The sequence below is a fragment of the Lepidochelys kempii genome, chromosome 1, assembly GCF_965140285.1.
Source record: "Lepidochelys kempii isolate rLepKem1 chromosome 1, rLepKem1.hap1, whole genome shotgun sequence".
Taxonomy (NCBI): Eukaryota; Metazoa; Chordata; order Testudines; family Cheloniidae; genus Lepidochelys; species Lepidochelys kempii.
In genome coordinates, this window is record NC_136380.1 from 314,388,334 (window position 1) to 314,407,682 (window position 19,349).

The 19,349-nt window shown below is 44.2% G+C and overlaps 1 protein-coding gene across 3 annotated transcripts in view; it reads left to right on the plus strand.

Moving 5' to 3' along the window:
• The first annotated feature begins 5,804 nt into the window (after positions 1-5,804).
• Positions 5,805-19,349, plus strand: part of MAPK11 (mitogen-activated protein kinase 11) — a 50,476-nt gene continuing 36,931 nt past the window's right edge. For 2 of the 3 annotated variants that reach the window (XM_073328271.2, XM_073328273.2), the window contains exon 1: positions 5,806-6,013. In XM_073328271.2, the coding sequence (XP_073184372.1) occupies positions 5,901-6,013 (113 nt within the window). In that variant the 5' untranslated portion in view covers positions 5,806-5,900. Of the gene's footprint in view, positions 6,014-19,349 lie in introns of all 3 variants that reach the window. The other variant, XM_073328272.1, reaches the window with a different exon arrangement.

Genomic DNA, 19,349 nt, shown 5'->3' on the forward strand with positions numbered 1-19,349 from the left:
AATGGCTGATCAGCTATATGCAAGAAATTCCAAGGAATGGTCCCTATTGCACCAGTAACTCTGTCCCACTGCCTTTCTATTATTTGTATATGGTGACAAGGTTTCCACCTTAAAAATACTTATGTAGATATGGTCTCTGAAATTTCAAGCACTTACCAATCAAGGCATAATTGTGATATACCACAATAACCTAACTCAAATATTTTGTGGTTTGATGATATATTCCATTCTAGGATCTCAGAGCTTTATAAACATTTAATGAATTAAACCTTACAATTAGAGAGCCGGTTGGAATTTTTCCATCTGAATTTTTTCTAATGGAAAATTAAACTTCCACAAAATCTTGAAGGAAAATCTTGTTTCCCTCTTCTCCCCACTACCCCCATCAGAAAATTATTCTGAGGCTCTGCAGTTCCCAGACTCCTTGGGAACCCCACCAGACTCCACCCTGCCCATATACAATGGCTTAGTCCCCATCTGCAGTTAGAAAACTGCACCTCACAAATGGGAGTATTAGTGACTGTGCAGCTTCTGCCTGTCCAGGAGCTCTGGCAGGAACTGTCTCCCCAAGGCAGAATGTTTGCTGGGGCTCTCAGTGCTTCCAGGTTCTCTGGCTCCTCTGCAGCCTGCGCTGACTAGTGGGATCCCTTGTTCCCCAGCTGGTTACCAGGTGGGCAGCCAGGGAGCTGCTTTCTCCAGCTGCCAGGGCTCCCTGGCTCTCTTGCTGGCTGGCTCCTCAGACTACCTGGCTCCTGGGAAGCTTGGGATACTGATGAAACAGGGAGCTTGGAAGCCTGCCTGCCCACCAGATATGCGGTCATGGAGCCTTGTGAGCCAGATATTTGTCCACCTACCCACCAGGCACGCAGTTGGCAAGGTGAAACATTTCCATGTCAAAAAGAAAAGGAGTACTTGTGGCACCTTAGAGACTAACCAATTTATTAGAGCATAAGCTTTCGTGAGCTACAGCTAGCTCACGAAAGCTTATGCTCTAATAAATTGGTTAGTCTCTAAGGTGCCACAAGTACTCCTTTTCTTTTTGCGAATACAGACTAACACGGCTGTTACTCTGAAACATTTCCATGTCAGTTCTCCCAAAACAGTATTTTTCCAGCCTTCTCTTCCCTTCCCATGAAAAACGTCAAGGTATTCCTGATTTTTGTTTTGTTACAATTCGGAAAGTAAAAAAATTCAAAATCTCAACATTTTTCATGGGAAGGAAAATCCTCTTCCCCCACAGCTCTACTTACGATACTTCTGTAAGAGAGCTTGGGGTGTGAATACAATTATCCACATTTTTGGATTTGGAAATATCTGTTAATTGACACACCCAAGATCTCAAGCAGGTCCGTGTCAGAGCTGGAAACAGAACCAAAGTGATTCATTCTGAAATCACTCTGATCCCTTGATTTAGATGGAGTTCCACCGGATTTAGAATGGTGTAACTGAAAGCAGAAGTAGGTCTCTGATCTTCTGACACCCAGACCTGCGCTCCAGAAGGCCACACTGAATTAAAGTGCTACAATTCCATTTCCAACCAGGAGATGCCATCTTTTTGGTATTCAAGCAACATTCTTTCCTCCTTTTGAGTTTGCATGTTTATTATTAATATGAATGTTGCAACCATTAAATTGCATTAAATATTAAAAGAGTGATTTCTAACACTAACACTAAAGTTTGATTCAGAAGAAATGAGGGACCAAAAGTGTTGTAATGTGGTCAGCAAGGGCTTTTACCAATATATCAGAGGAAAAAAGAGTGAGATACTTGTTCTCCGGCAGACTATGGCTTTGGTGACTCTTAAAATAAACATTTGTCCTTCACCATGAATATAGAGGGGTGCACAAGAAGAGCCAATCTGCACTGGGTGCCTGTGAGTTTCCAAATTGAGTTTGTGTGAGTTTGACATGAGGCTGGGGTCTCACACACATGCCTAACTTTAAATGTGTGTAAAACTCCAAGATTGGGGCCCAGATCTCTAAAGAGCTTGTGACCTGCCTATCTGTGAAACTGCCACTCTCCTTTTGCCATATGACCACAGCTGAATTCAGCAGAGATGCTTGACCTCCCTCAACATAAAATGAGAGCTGCTGGCAGGGTTTTCTTTGTCGGGCCCCTCTGCTTTTTATGCTCCTCATCTTGTTGGAAACAGCCCCAATTTTCTGGCCATAAGATCTCCAGATTCCTATGTGCTCTCTTTATTAGACCATGGCTGCTCCCCGGGATTTAACATATCAGGATTTTAGTTTCCTAAAATCTTACTTGAAAAAAATAATGAAAATAGTGGGATAGAAATGTTCTCATTTTGATGGACAAGTGGATGAAAGACGTAAGCAAAGGGAAATAACAAAGTGTCAGCGTAATGAATTGGGGGAAGGTGTTTACTGGAGTATAGCAGGGATCAATATTGGGTCCAGTCTTTTAACACCTTCATTAGTAAGAACATCTCCACTAGTCAGAACATCATATAAGCAGTATGCTAATTAAATTAGACAGATACAGTGGTGAGTGCAATATAAATACCTTGACAGAAACTCAGAGCAAATACTAAACTGAGAGTGATTTCAATTACTAACAAGGAGAGAAAATTAATATAAAGGGACCTCTGAATGATTAGAAACATAGTAACAAGGGTAGGTTCAGCTTGGAAAAATGCAAGATACTACATCTGGTGAAAAATGATCCAGCATTTAATGGGAGGGAGAAACTCCTCAGGCAATAATTCTGAAAGAGACTGGAGTGTCTCTTTTGCAATTTGCCAGTATAAAAGGTTTAAAAGGCTGGGGGGGGGGGTGATCATTCTTTTCTCTATAGCTCTGGTGTGGCTGCACTGGGATTTTTTATTAGAAATCTGGAAAGGTGATATTGAGAAAAACAAGCTATTGTAATGCACCTGCTGGCTCATTACTGGGCATTTTTACCTCTCAATTCACCATCTATCCAGGAGAGGGCTCCATGATCCCTCCAGCGCAAGAAAGAAGTGCTACTTGGGGGATGAGACTCCGAGACAGGTAGAAATGCTTCGTGAAAGGATGAGCAGCAGGTCTGACACAGACAGCAGCCTGGGAGCAGGCCATGAAGGGAAGGCTGAATATGAAGCAGCCTAGGACCCAGGGCTGGAGGCCCTAAGAGTAGGATACATGCATACCCTGATTGTGCCAGAAGGTACCTGTACTTTGTTACCTTCACACCCCTTGTCTAGATTGCCCCAACTGAACATAAGAAGATAAGAATGGCCATACTGGGTCAGACCAAAGGTCCATCAAGCCCACTATCCTGTCTTCTGACAATGGCCAATGGCAGGTGCCCCAAAGGGAGTGAACAGACAGGTTATCATCAAGTTATCCATGTCCTGTCTGTCACCCAATCCTAGCTTCTGGCAAACAGAGGCTAGGGACACCATTCCTGCCCATCCTGGCTAATAGCCATTGATAGACCTATCTTCCATGAATCTATCTAGCTCCCTTTTGAACCCCATTATAGTACTGGCCTTCACAACACCCTCTGGCAAGGAGTTCCAGAGGTTGACACTGTGTTGTGTGAAAAAATACTTTCTTGTGTTTGTTTTAAACCTGCTACCTATTAATTTAATTTGGTGGCCCCTTGTTCTTGTATTATGAGAAGGAGTAAATAACACTTCCTTATTTACTTTCTCTAAACCACTCATGATTTTATAGACCTCTATCGTATCCCCCCTTAGTCGCCTCTTTTCCAAGCTGAAAAGTCCCAGTCTTATTAATCTCTCCTCATACGGAAGCCGCTCTATACCCCTAATCATTTTTGTTGCCTTTTTCTGAACCTTTTCCAATTCCAATATATCTTTTTTGAGATGGGATGACCACATGCGCACGCAGTAGTCAAGGTGTGGGCAGACCATGGATTTATAAAGAGGCAATATGATATTTTCTGTCTTATTATCTATCCCTTTCTTGATGATTCCCAACATTCTGGTGTTCTTTTTTTTTTGACAGCTGCTGCAAATTGAGTGGATGATTTCAGAGAACTATCCACAAAGACTCCAAGATCTCCTTCTTGAGTGGTAACAGCTAATTTAGACCCATCATTGTATATGTATAGTTAGGATTATGTTTTCCAATGTGCATTACTTTGGATTTATCTACATTAAATTCATCTGCCTTTTTGTTGCCCAGTCACCCAGTTTTGTGAGATCCTTTTGTAGCTCTTTGCAGTCTGCCTGGGACTGGTTGGGTTACTAAATGTTGAATGGTTTCAGAGTAACAGCCGTGTTAGTCTGTATTCACAGAAAGAAAAGGAGTACTTGTGGCACCTTAGAGACTAACCAATTTATTTGAGCATGAGCTTTCGTGAGCTACAGCTCACTTCAGCGGATGAACTTATCTTTTGCTGTTTGTTTGTTGAAACTGTTAAGCAAGTGTCCCTGGCGATATTTATTTCTGGCAAACCTAGTGAAGGAATCCTGTTTTATGCAAAGTGTAGGTAGGGTTTTTTGGCAATCCAACTGAAACCTGAAGACCCCAGGGCTTGGAGTGCCTACAGCACTTGCTTTCCCGGTTGATGATACACCCATCACACTAGCAGACAGCTGAGAGACTGATGTACCACAATACACATTGACGCCCTGCAGTGGGGTTGAAGTGAGCTGTAGCTCACGAAAGCTCATGCTCAAATAAATTGGTTAGTCTCTAAGGTGCCACAAGTACTCCTTTTCCTATCGTCAAACTGTACGGAGTTCAGAGCAAAGTGATCTGGGAAATGGAGGATTTATAAGGGGATTTATGAAGAAAGATTAAATATATACTTTGGGTAAGTGATGATTGAGAAGGGGGTGCATAGAAATCTATAGATATTTAAATACTGTAAACACAAAATGAAGATAAATTATTTAGAGCCACACGGGGGTGTAAGAAGTAATGGGAAGTAACTATAGGATGGGTAAATATAGGGTGAATATTGCCATATTGCCAACTTCCTGCCTTCAAAAATCATGAGATAGTAACAAAAAATAAACTTGGGGTTCTTTTTATTTGCTTTGTGGCTTTTGAGCCTTTACAGGATGTGTTTTTCAAGCTTTTCATTTTAACCCTGGGGGTTAGAAACTTAGTTCTGTAAATGGAAGCCGAAAGTCTAAGATAATCAAACGAGTCCAGGCGCTGGGGCTTCAAGAAAAATACTATTTACTTGCATGCGATGAAGTGAGCTGTAGCTCACGAAAGCTCATGCTCAAATAAATTGGTTAGTCTCTAAGGTGCCACAAGTCCTCCTTTTCTTTTTACTATTTATCATGAGATTCAGGATCAAATCGCTAGAGCTGGCAACAAGATAAAACCTGCTGCTAGCCAGATCGGTTAGGTTGTGGAACAGCTTCCTAGCGTGTCAGTAAATGTACACTAGCCCCAATAATATACTCATACACGTGAACAGCTGATTTGGCAAAACTGCGTGAGCAGATCCGCCTTTTCTCTCTCGTGTCCATGCTGAACTGGAAGAGGTGGGGTGGGGGGTGCCCTGGCTCTTCCAGGCTCAGCCCGGCTTTCCCCCACCCTCCCTGCTTCGTTTTCTGAAATGATCAGCTGTGGCCGTGGGTTGTGCCAGGGTCAGGGGGAGTAATGCTGCCCTGCCCCTTGCTGTCACACTGTGTGTGTGTGTGGGGGGGGGGGAGATACTGTGACACTGGGCCTGGGCTTGCATTCCTGGCTACCTTTCTAGGTGCTTCCCCCCCCCCCGCCGCCGCCGCCGCCGCCGCCGCCTCTGCCTCTCTCTTCTCTACTCCCCTCCTCCTGCCGTCTGCCCCTCCCTTTTCCCCTCCCCCGGTCCCTCCCCCAGCCCCCGCTGGCGGTGCCCGCCCGGTGCTGGCTCCGGCGGCTCTTTCCAGCTGGAGCGCGCTGGCTGCTGAGCCGCTGCTGCGGCTGCTCCGGAAAATGTCCGAGCGAGGCGGCTTCTACAAGCAGGAATTGAACAAGACCGTGTGGGAGGTTCCCCAGCGCTACCAGAACCTGACCCCGGTGGGCTCCGGAGCCTACGGCTCTGTGTGGTAGGTGCCAGCCGCGGGCGGCGGGCAGGAGGGGACGGGCCCCCGGGCGGAGGGACAGCTCCCTGCTCCCCCCAGCCCCCTCCCCGACCTGTCCGGCAAGGTTTGCCCGGCTGGCAGCCTTCTGGCTGGGCGCAAACAATGCCCGGAAGCCGTTTGCATGGGGAGCCGCTAGGCCCGGGTTGGTATGGGCAAGGCCGGCACTGGGGTGTGTTTGCGATACGCCCAGGATCGGGCCGGGTGTGTAACAGCGGGAGGATTTCTCTGTGTGATCCAGGCGGGGTAGCCGCCGCTGCAGGGTAGCCATGGGCAGGGGCAATTTGTATGGTGGGGGTGCTGAGAGCCATTGAACCAAACTCTGAACCTTATATAGGATGGAAAGCACTTCCAGCCAGGGGGTGGGGCAGAACCCCCAGTTCCAGCACCTATGGCCCGTAGGCTCTTATATGACTGTGTGCTAGAGATCCTAATACTGTAGGCTCTCTTACCCCTATATATTCTATACAGAGGATCTGTGTGTGTGATTTTTCTCTTCCCCGCCCCCCACTAGGGTTAGGAGGAGGGAGAGCTGGAGTTGAAGCTCTCACAATAATGTTGAGCTCTGGAATTCCTCATGGGTTGCTAAGGGTAACCTGGGTCATTCTGGCTACTGAAAAGAGGCTTCCCCCAGACTAGATTTAAGACTTTCCTCACTGCTGAGCAGCATGCATGAATTAAAGTTTGCTAGGATGGCCCTTTTATTCACACTGCTGTGGGGTGGGGGGAATCTGGTGCATTCATTTTAGGGGGTGAAGGTGACTAGCGCTGCCTTTCGAACAACTTACCATTGCTCTTTTTAAACAAAACTTTAGGTGGGTGAATCACCAGAGCCCCTGTTTTTCCACCCCTTCAGTAGCCTGCTCACTAGTTGATATAACACTGTTACATCACCTCAGACCTTCACCTAAAAATACCTCCAGGCTCATTTAAACCTGTTTTTAGGTGTAGGGAGACAATGAGGAGTTTGTTTACAGAGTCCATCCATCTATCAAGGAGGAAGCCTTCATTTTATGTGCACTTTTAGCTCAGTGAAAATTGCAACACTACCAGGAATCTTGCAGAGTCATTGTCTCTGTGAATCAGAAATAAAACCTGGTTGCTTCTTTAGAGTCAGGCAGAGAAGAGTAAGAGTGTTAGTGCTGAGAGATTTTTGCATGAATAGCAAAGTTCTCCTTGTTAATGTTATGAGAACCTTCATTGCATTCTGTCATGCCTGTTTTAGGGTTATTGTGTGACCTATTGTCTTGCCTGCAACTCACTTGCTCCATATTTGTGTCTGAAATAATACCTCGTTTCTATGAGTTACGTGATTCCTGGCAAACAGGTTAATCAGAGTGCCAGCAGAGGAGTGGAGAACAAAGAAATAAGGAGAATGATATAGTGATAAACATTATTTGAGGTGATCAGTAGGATATATGGAGAAGCACATGACGTCAAATTCTGCTCTGTCTTATACCCCACACAGCCTTATTTGACCAAATTCAGTTCTTGGATACGCCAGTGTAAATCAGTGAAGTCAGTAGAGTTACTCTGGATCAACATCGGTGTAAATGAGAACAGAATTTTGCCCACTGACTTCAGTTGAATTGTAAGTCATGGCAGAATGGGACCCAAAGACTGTAGATTATTAATATTGTGCAGGGATCCATGATGTGTCCTTTCCATTAAACACTTCCATTTTTAATAATTGCTCAGTTATCTATCAAACAGAATTCGTTTACTTTGTGCTTCCAGTCCTGCAGGATCAAGCTACTTTTCTATTTGATTCATATTTAACTATATTTGTAGAAACTTCAAATCATTTTCAGAACTAACTCTTTAAAAAGTCACTGTCAGTTTAAAAAACATACCTCTATCTGAATTATTTTGCGTACTATTTACAACGAAACCCCTATCATGACTATAATCAAAGACACTAATGAAAAAAAAGTTCTCAATTTTGTTTCCAATTGATTTGTTTTGTGCATTTGACAAAACCTTCTGAATGGTCAGTTTCACACCCTGTATTGTCAGTTTCCGAGGGTTTTTTTGTTTGGGTCTTTCACGTAACAGGGGAAAGAGAAACATTTTTAAAATAGGAAAATGTGATTAACACCCCCCCCTTCCGCGCGTGCACACACACACACCACACAAAATAATTGGCAGGTGATCTTAGGGCAGGTGTTGTACCTAGAAGTTCTCTTAACTCATTTTCTAGAATTGACTAGATTTCAGGTTTTTCCTTTTTCTACAAAATCTGTGTGATCATTCATACGTTTCCTTCCAACTAAGGACACAATTCTGTGAATATCTCTGTTCCTAAGTTGTTTAAACCATAGTTTAAACCATAGCTCTTAGTCTGAGGATTCGGGTTTTTTCTGTTAGTTTGAGAACTAAGTTAAGTTTGCAGTTGGAAAACAAGCCTCTTAATTTTCTAATTGCACCTGATTGTTCTGTCCTTTTTCCTTAAGCTCAAATATTTCTAAGAAAAATCTGTAGTGTAATGTCAAAAACTTTTCAGTCATAATAAAGGAAATTGAAACATGTGGTGTTTCAAATGTTGCACAGCTGGTTTGTTTTCAGCTGTGGTAGAATTTACAATGTCTTCTACTTATTTTCCCCGCTCACTGATGCTAAGGAATTCCTAGCTGTTGACAAATGGGAAAGCATAGAAATTAGGAGAGAGAAAGCAGGGAAGTGCATCTGAAATGAAAGTGGTGGTAAGAGCTTATTGCTAAAATATTCATTTTTGGACCAAAGAATTACGTTGTTCCATGAGTTGACCCCAGTGAGACTATAGATGTGAACAAAAGCCCATCATTGTGAGAAAAGGATTCATGGTCTGTAAAAAGAAAAGAAAAAACATTGTACAATAATTTTAATATGCATTGATATTTTGAATGTTTTCCACACAATGGAATCAGTAATATGTTGATAACCAGCATATTCATTCTCTTGACTAATGTGTTCTGCCCCTTTGTATGACTAATCCCAACCCTATGCAGCAAAATACTTAAACCATGCTTAAGTCTTGTTGAAATCAACTGCATTTAAGCAACTGCTGAATCAAAGCTATAGTCTTGAAATCCAAACACTGGCTTTGAAATAGGATCAAAGTTTTTAATAGAATCATATGTTTCTTAACAGTATTGGAACAAATCTTTATTCGTAGTAAGATGTTCCCCTCCTTTCTCATTCAGGGTAACTGTTTCCTGTAAATCTTCCCCTTTTAATGTAACTTGTTACTTGCATCTGAGGGACTTTTGGGTAAAAAAATGTTGTAATTGTTGCATTCAATATGTTGGGCTAAATCATGTTAGTGAAGATTCTGTCAGACAACTTCTCAGCCTTGGAGTGACTTTTTTTGAATTAAATTTTGTATGTCTACATGTAAGCTTTTAAAGTAGAGTTAGAAATAAAGTGGGGAGAGATCAGGTATTTTTGTGGTCCTATAGCTCAAAATGATTTTGGTATAAAACAAATGTTTTGCAGCCCCTTTCACTAGGTATTTATTTAAATGCTGGCAACGTGCTTTGATGTTGTACCAGATGCAAAATATAATCTCTGACCCACAGAGATTAGTCTCCTCACACTGAAGATACATCAGAGTGGCGCTCGTTCCTGCAAACTTTACAAAGCATATAGCAGACCTGCCTAGTACCCCATTGGACTTCAGAGCAAGGAACTTCTGTGGAGTCCTTGCCTCAGGCACTGCACCCCTATGCTGTATTTTCATCAGTTAACTCTGCAGATGTAGGCTACACCGTCTTCCTTAGCTGAGAACTTTGCATTTTAGCCTTCACCCTTGAAGTCAGTGGATGTTCTATCATCGCCTTTGATAGGTGCAGGATCAGGTCCGTTAAGCTTAGCACAAAAACAAACAAATAAGATATGGTGTATGTAGGTCCCATAAACTTCAAAGGGTCATAACTTACAATGAAATTTGTTTTTTGAGTAATACTCCACGGCATTTCTTCTCACTTAGGGCTGTTTACATGATGCCATATATCCACTTTCAAGGCCCAGCCATTTAACACGGAGAGTTGGGTTTGTTTGCATTTCTAAAAAGTTGCAAGGATTTTTATATAATGGAAAACTTGTTTTTGAATATATAAAAATAAGAAAAAAAATCACTGAAATGTTTTAGTTTTAAACTTACTCCCAAAATTTCTTTGTGCAGAGACCAAGCATAAACATATCAGCCCAGAAAGTGAATGTTTCAGGAAGCTGAATATGACAGATAACTAGAGATTAAAATAGAAACTATTATGCAATCTTTAACTATAACCACTCATATCATAATAAAAATCAATTAGAGTAACTGTGACACCATCATGCATTTTAGCATCCTCAGTACAGATCCCTTTCTTGAAGAAATGCATACACATTAAACATCTAGGGTTAACTTCTAACTTCTCAGTGGCAAAACTTCCACTGACTTCAATGGGGCCAAGATTTCATCCCTACTCTGTGAGTTTTAAAACCACTTTGGATTTAAACTACACTTTTTCTGTTAACTTTGTATCCTCCCCTCCCCAGTGTCCCAAAGTTCATTTTGTAATATCTGCCCATTTGGATGGGAAAGTGCACTGAAGTGCATCTTGTTTCTGTTCTAGGAAGAATAAAATAAAATTGGACTATGTCATGATTACAGAGCAAGTTTGTTTTCAATCCTTTTTATCCCATTCGAGTGCACTTCTCAACTCACTGGCCTGGCTTCCCTCACCTTTTTCAAGGGTGGAACCCCAATGGTCCAAACACTCTTGGGCTACATCTACACTGCATACCTCTTGTGGCAACATGTAGCTATACACAGCAGGAAAAAAGCAGGCTGTATCTACACTGAGATGTATAGCTACAGATGACAGTGAAAGGCTCTTTCAAGGGGAAGCAGTGGGGAAAGGCTTGTTAGCAGGAGTTGCCAGAGCCTTTCCCCACTGCCAGAGCTTTTCCCTGTGGCAATGGGCCACTACATTGTTAAAATAGCAGTGTGGATGGGGAGGCACTGCTTGGGTGAGTAGAGAGCCTTGCAGGTTACATACACACAGGATTCAAGCATGACTTTATTTGAGGCACCAAAGCAGTGCTTTGCTATCTACACTGCTATTTATACTTGTGCTAAGTCTGTATGTAGCGTGTGTATTCTATATGCACCCCCTAGCACAGAGCTAAATGGCAGCGTAGCTGGTAAGACGTTGCTTAGGTGAATTGGGTAAAAATCACACTTGAATCCCTAGGTTATGTACACTACATGACTGTCTACATGTCCAAGCCATGCCTGCCCCATCTACACAGCTATATTTAGCAGAGTGATATCCCACAGGCTCCAGCAGCAAGGAAAAGTTTTGGCAACGGGAGAGTAAAGGGTCATTCACTTCTTGAGTGCTACCAAGTGGCTGGGTGTGGTACCACAGTCAGTTCTCACCCAGGGCGCCTCCTGCAGGCTGCCGGCCAACCTCTGGCCAAGTCACAAAGTCCCAATGAAACCCTTCTGGAGTACTAAAGAATCCAATAAATAAACAGTCTATTTGCCCTCAATAGGATCTTCAGCACCAGCTCTGGCCCCTTTAAATTCAGCCCATTGTGCGGGCTCCCAAATAAGCCCTGTCTCCTTCTTGGGGCTTACACTACTTTACCTGTCTGGTATGGGAATCTGGGTTCCAGTCCAGGGACCCTGTACACAGCAGCCATGTACTGCGGATTTCAGTCCTTTGGTGCTATTTCCCTAGGCCTCATCCTACTAGGCCCCTTTTATCTCCAGCCCTATCCCAGGGCCAGTGTGCTCAGGTTCTTCTCTCTCTGCAATCCCAGCTAAGTAAGTTCAGCCATAAAGTCTGTCTGATTGTTAGGCTCCTTTGCCCAGAGAGCAGCTAAGACCAGGTAGCTCCTTCTATCTAGGCCAGCCAGGCCCAGATTGGCTGTTGCTAGTCCCTCTAACCTTTGGAGAACCAGGTTTCTGTGGTTTCCAAAGTGACTGCTCCAAAGAGGCCTCTCTAGGCAGGCTTGGAGAATCCACCTTTGCTGCTGTTTCTCCCACATTGCTGATGGGTGGGGTGTAGTAGGACTGCGGGGCCTCCTGTAGGGAGCTGCAAAGGCCAGGTACACCCCACCCCTGGGAGGCAGCGGGAAAAGGTTCTGACAGCTCCAGAGCCTTTCACTGCTGTGGGTAGCTACACACGCAGTGTGGATACAGCTGGCTCTTTACTGTGGCATGTGCCCATGCCCTGCATGCTGACACTAGTGGAGTGCAGTGCAGACATGCCTTTAGACTTGAAGTCTGGGGTGCAGCCCCACCCTGTTTCCCAACCTTCTTAACTCAGCAGGCCCAATTGAGTTTGCCACCTGTAAAACTTTTCCCCCAGAAGACTGTGACAGCGGCTGATTAAAGTGACTCAAAAACAGCTTCTTCACAATAAAGCATTATTTATTCACTCAAAGGGTACACAGCATGCAGCGCAAACAGTAAACGTGACAAAGCCTATATGCATATTTCCCCATACCTATATCTTAATCTTGCCAGCTTTGTAAGCTCTCCTCTGCCCAGTTAACCCATCTCTGTATGGTACAGGCACAGACTGCCTTCTGCAGCATGCTCTTTATGACTGTCTCCCCTAGTGGGTCTCCTTGTCAGCATGCTGACCACCCACACTTCTCCCACCCCTCCCTTTTAGGTCAGCATGTTTAAAGTTTTAGCTTTCCCGTTGGGTCCAAGGTGCAGGCCTGGGAAAAGTACACCTTGCCAGACTAGCTGGAGCCAGGCAGCTATTCCCCAATCAATAGCTTCCCTGTTGTTTCCTCAAGGACCCTTGATATTCTTTATGATAGCACCTTATTTTAGCCATTGTTTCATTTCCTGTTGGTTTCCTTCTTACAACCTCCTTTGATTTAACTCTACATATTTAGGCAGGATAATATCACACTGGTAACTGAGGTGCATATTTTTGTTTTAAAAAATACACACAACTTTTTCATTCTCCACAGACTATAATAAAATATGCCCTGATTCAGAAAAGCACTGATGCACATGCTTAAGTCTGATTGACTGTAATGAAACATAAGCATTTGCTTAAAGTTAAGCTTACATACTATCCTGAAAAGAGATCCTTTCCTGAACTGGGTCTTACTTTGTTTTGAGGCATTGGAAGGAAGGTGAAGCAATAGGATTAAGGCTCCCAACTTCTAAAGTTTAAGGTCCTGATCCTGTGATTCTACTTTAAAATCAGCTTGGGGGTGCAGTGAACTGCATGACTGGAGCCTAAATTATAAAGTAATTGCTTACCAAACGCATTTCATAAATTGTCTTAGTGTTAAGAGCACCAAAACTGCTTCAGAGACCATTAAGTAGTGTTTGGGGAGGAGCGGGGGAGGTTGTTGGTATTTTTTAAAATTGTACTAAATTGTTAGACTGTAAATCACCTTTGGCTAAAAATAGAATCAGTCCTGAGTTAAGATCTTATTTGAGGACTTTTAGCCCACAGCACCTTTTTATGGTAGTTTTAAACCGCGGGAAATATTTATTTCTAATGGAAATATTAATACAGTATAAATTACAGTAACACTAAATGTATGTAAATGTACAGGAACACTAAATGTACAGTAACACTAAACTTTAAGTAAAACGTCACCTCTGTAATTTGTGTCATTTGTAAAAATGCCTGCTTATTTGAATGCTAAAAGAATACAGAAGTGATCATACTTCAGAGTAATACATGCACTTTTTGTATATAGATATATTTGAGAGCCAAAGACTTGAAGGGTCTGCAAGGGCGAAGGCTCTGATTCTGAAATCATATCTGCACCAGTGGGCCTTTGCAGAGGTAGTTGACTGAAGTGGGCTTTGTACAGTCTGAAAGGTGCACTCATTGGGATCCCTTTGCAGGATTTGGGCCTACATTCAGCCCTGGCGAGGGTTATCTCCATTGTCTTCATTGGAGGGACATCGCCTACATCAAGGCTAAACTTGGTCCTAATTATGGTTCTGCTGACATCTACATTGGTTCTGATGAGGTCTTTGTTTTAAAAAGGATAATGATTCTCACTGAAGATGACTACGCAAAGCTTTGTCATGAATTGCAAGATATGAATCTTACTTATAGGTGTTGTAGACTGATTTCAAAGCAAGGCTGGCAAAAGAGATACAAAAACCATCTCTTTTGGCAGCAAGGGGACACTTACTGCTGAGGATTTGGGTTTTTTCTAACACATTTTGTACAGAAGATGGAAGGACTCCTGCCAGGAGACAGGCTCGAGACTGATTTGTTCCCTTGAGTTTGCATTTCTGTTTCGTGGTACAAATTGAGTGACAATCCTGGTACGATGAAAAATGAACCGAGCAGAGTCTGCCTTCTTTCTGCTCTGTGACAGCTCTGCCATTTTGGGTGTTTGGCACAATCTCTCCTGCTCTCATTCAGTCTCCACCATTTCATGGTGAATCTTGACACTAGCACAGCTGAATTCTGATTGCTTGGGGACCTTGAATTATAGCTTTTGTTGTTGTTTGTTGTTGTTCATTTCTGTTACCACAGAGCCTGGGAGCCCCTAGTCATGAGCCAGGATCCCACCGTGCAAGACAATATGCAAACACAGAACAAAACGTTGGACCCTGCCCGAAAGAGCATGGAATCTAAATATGGGACAAGACAGTGGATGGATACAGACTTACAGGGTGCACAAGGAAACAATGAGACGATGTTGGTTAGCATGATGGGCAGTGGTCACAGCACACCCGCATCCTAACGGTTGTCATGTTTTTTGTACGCATCATGGCAAAGGAGAGTTTCAGGAAGGGGTCTGAAGAAGGATAATGCATTAGTTATTCAGATTTTTTCTGAGAGCTCCTTCCCAAGCATGTGAGGCAGCATGGAAGAGAGCATGAAGTTGCTTGTTTGAAAATTTAACAAGTAGGCTATGGAGGCTGGCATCACGTGTTGATCAGAGGTGGAAGTCAGCATCTCAGTAGCTAATAAGAGATGATAAATAGGGTGAGAATAAGCTGTGAAGAGCCTGGAAGTGAAGACAAGTGGCTTATGACTGATGCTTTAGAGAAAGGAGAGCCAGCAGAGGGATGCAAAGAAAGGTGTTTCATGGTTAAGCTATAGGCTAGGGAAATGATCTTTGCAGCAGCATTACAAATGGATACGAGTGGGGCAAGATTACAATTGCCAAGGCCAGAATAAACGATATTGCAGTAATCGAGATGTGAGATGCTGAGAACCGGGAGGAGAGTGCTGGCTGTGTGGATGGATCGTAAAGGCTGTATCTTAGAGAGGCAGACAGAATTAACAAGACATAGACATGGCCTGAGTGTGAGGATCTAGAGAATGGTCTGAGTCGAAGAAGACGCTCAGGTTATGGACCTGAGTGACTGGCAGGATGGTGGTGTTGTCCACAGTGATCGAGAAGGGAGGTAGCATGGAGGGAAGGAGGGGACAGGAAGAGATTAGGAGCTCTGTTTTAGCCTCATTGAGCTTGAACTGATGGTTAGACAGCCACAAGGAGATGTCAGAGATAGAAGCTGAGATTTTAGTTTGGACAGAAGGAGACAGGTCTGGAGTAAAGAGGTAAAAGGACAGAGTCCTTTGGATCCCCAACAGAAAGTTGGAAAGGGGAAGAGAAGGATCCTTTGAAGGACATGCTGGAATGATTAAAGAAGTAAGAGGTGAACCCATAGAGGTCAGAAAAACGGAAGCCAAGGGAGGACAAGATTTCAAAAAGAAGAGTGTGATCAACTGTTGCAAAGGCAGCTGGCAGGTTGAGGATGAGTATGGAGTACTGGCTCTGAGCTTAGGCTAGGAAGAAGTCGGTGACTACTGAGAGTAGTTTTCGTGGAGTTCAAGGGTTGGAATTTGGATTGGAGGCTGTCAAGGATGGAATTCAAGGAGAGGAACTCCAGACAGCGACTGCCAACAGCATGTTTCAAGAGCTTAGAAACTAAAGGGAGAAGGAACATGGGGTGGTAGTTGGAGAGGGAAGTGGGTCAAGAGTAGGTTTGATGTTAGTTTCTCCCATTAAAAAAACAAAAACAATTTTTAAGATGACTGAGGCTTGTGTGTGAGGGGAAGGAGCCGGGGAGAATGAGTGGTGAAGGAGAAGAATAAGGAAGAGGATGAGAGTGGGTGCAAGGGAGATCAGGAAATTGGATGGGGGTCACTGGGACAAATGGAACGGTCAGAAAAGGACAGCATGTGAGAACTTCTGCATCTGCGCCATGGAAGAAGAGCAATTTGGAGGCAGGAAGGTGGGAAAGAGGAGAAAGGTGTGTTGAGAGAAAGTCATATTATATTTGTCAGTTTTCTCTTGGAAGAAATTGGTAAGACCCTGTGCAGAGAGAATAGTGGAGGTGCAGGAGAGCTGGTTTGAGGACCGAGTCAAAGGTGGCAAGTAAGGTAGCTGGGATTGTGACTATGGGATTCAATTAAGCAGCTAGGAATATGGTAGAACAGAAAGAGGTGAGAACAAATTCATAGTGGAGGAAGTCAGCCTGGAGGTAGGATTTCCACCAGAGATGCCCTGCAGCACAAGAGTAGAAGCATAGGAAACAGATGTTGGGGGGCAAGCCAGAGCTACGGGTTGGTGGGGCAAAGCTTGTGATGGGAAGGAAAAGCAAAAGGTGGAGGCTAGTGAAGAATTGAGAGAATCAACGACCATATCGATGGAAGAAAGGGAAGAGAAGGCAGGCAAGAGAGAACTGAGAACAGGTGAGAAGTCATCAATGCTGATGAATTGGAAGTCAGGGAATGGTCAAGTGACAGTGTTGGGGGAGGGAAGGAGCACTGATGGGTCATGCTGAAAGAGACCAGGTGATGACTGGAGAGGGGGAAAAGATCAGAGAGAGAGCAGTGCTTGGTGAAGACCAAGTCCAGTGAATGCTCTTTTGGTGAGTGGCAACAGAGAGAGTTGAACAAGGGATGCCAGTCAAATGAAGAGGTGATGACAAGGAAACATGCAGCTAAGGGGTCAAATGGGTCATCTGCATGAAACTTCAAGTCACCAGGGATGAGTATAGAATCATAGAAGATTAGGGTTGGAAGAGACCTCAGGAGGTCATCTAGTCCAAATTGGTCATCTAGTCCAAACTCAAAACTGGACCAACCCCAACTAAATCATCCCAGCCAGGGCTTTGTCAAGCCAGGCCTTAAAAACCTCCAAGGATGGAGATTCCATCACCTCCCTAAGTAACCCATTCCAGTGCTTCACCACCCTCCTAGTGAAATAGCTTTTCCTAATATCCAACCTAGATCTCCCTCACTGCTATTTAAGACAATTGCTCCTTGTTCTGTCATCTGCCACCACTGAAAGCAGCCTAGCTCCATCTTCTCTGGAGCCCCCCTTTAGGGAGTTGATGGCCACAATCAAGTCCCCCCTCACTCTTTTCTCTTCTGCAGACTAAATAAGCCCAGTTCTCTCAGCCTCTCCTCATAAGTCATGTGTCTCAGCCCCCTAATAATTTTCATTGTCCTCCACTGGACTCTCTCCAGTTTGTCCACATCCTTTCTGTAGTGGGGGATACAAAATTGGACACAATACTCCAGATGTGGCCTGACCAGTGCCGAATAGAGGGGAATAATCACTTCCCTCGATCTGCTGGCAATGCTCCTACTAATACAGCCCATTATGCCGTTAGCCTTCTTGGCAGCAAGAGCACACTGTTGACTCATATCCATCTTTTCATCCACTGTAATCCCCAGGTCCTTTTCTGCAGAACTGCTTTTTAGCCAGTCTGTCCCCAGCCTGTAGCAATGAATGAGATTCTTCCATCCTAAGTGCAGGACTCTGCACTTGTCCTTGTTGAACCTCATCAGATTTCTTTTGGCCCAATCCTCCAATTTGTCTAGGTCACTCTGGACCCAATTGCTACCCTCCAGCATATCTACCTCTCCCCCCAGTTTAGTGTCATCCGCGAACTTGCTGAGGGTGCATCCCATCATTCCAATCATTAATAAAGATGTTGAACAAAAGAAGACTGAGTGGTGGAAGACCGAGCCAAGAGTCAAAGAGAGGAAGGCTGATGGGGAGGAGTCAGTGGCCAATAAGTGACAGAAACATTGAGAGGCAAAGAAGAGGAGAGTTGGATGCAGTGCTGGTCAAAAGAGGAGAAAAGGTGGGCAGGCTGGTCAAAAGAGGAAGAGGTGGGAAGCAGCAGGAGAGGGAGAAGAGAAGTCCAACACCCCCAATCTGGGCTGATTCATCGTGGGAATGGGAGAAGAAGAGGCCTCTATAAGTTGAGAGGCTCCAGGTCTCTGTGAGAGCCAGGAGCTGGAAAGAGCAAGATATGAAGAGGTTGGAGATGGCTGGGAATTTTTTTAGAGATGGAGTGGGTGTTCCAGAGAGAGGCAGAGGAGAAGGAGGAGGATGGGCGCGAGGTTACAAATGGGGACACGAGAAGGGCAGCAGTGGTGGCAGAAATGAGAGTAGGAGGTGGAGAGGGTGGGGAAAGAGGGAGGCTCAGGGCTGGGGAAAATGTCGCCAAAGGTGAGGAGGAGAAGGCAGAATAGGGTGTGGATGTGGGATCTGGATTTGTGCTGGTAGGAAGAGTGGAGAGATCGGGATGAAGAGGAGCATGTAGAGGGAGAGAGTAACAAGGAACCAGTGAGGGGAAAGAAGCGGGAGGAGGAGAAGGAGATGGATGGATGGTATGATGCACCAAGGGTGTGATGAGAGCCATGGGTGAGCAGCAGATGGACAATGATTCCAAGGAGGAAAAAAGGAGAGTTTGAAAAATGCTGTGCGGGTACTTGGGGTGGGGGGATTGGGACAGAATTGGTTCCCTGGTGCTGATACCAGACGGACTGAGTGCTTTTCCCATGGAGGGGAAGGAGACAACCAAGTTGTACGGTTGCAAAGATCTGGGTGGGAGGGTTGGGTCACTGAAACAGGGGTGGCTCCGTAGTGCTTATAGCAGGACCCTCTGGAGTTCTGGTGAAAAAAGTAACTATAAAAATGATGCTCTGGGGAACTACAACCTTCAGTAAAGACAAATACCAAAAATGAGCACTTGTTTTGGCAGAGCACAGTTAATTCAGCCTGCTTTTGGAAATTGAGTTGCTTCCTTTGAGTTCCCAGCGTTGTAACTATTAATAACATCCTTACTTGTTTATCCAGTGCCAAAATGAGCATGGCAATTTACAAATAGAGTAAAACAGGGTCCCTTGTCCCAAAGACCTTTAAGATCTAACACCTGGCTCACTGCATATCGCTCTTTGCAAGATCAGGGGCAAATTTAGGCATAATGACCAATATTTTCTAGACTCTTAAGTCTATATTTATGGCCTAAGTGTGGGATTTTCAAAAGTGACTTAGGAGCCCAAGATCTGCCTCTGGA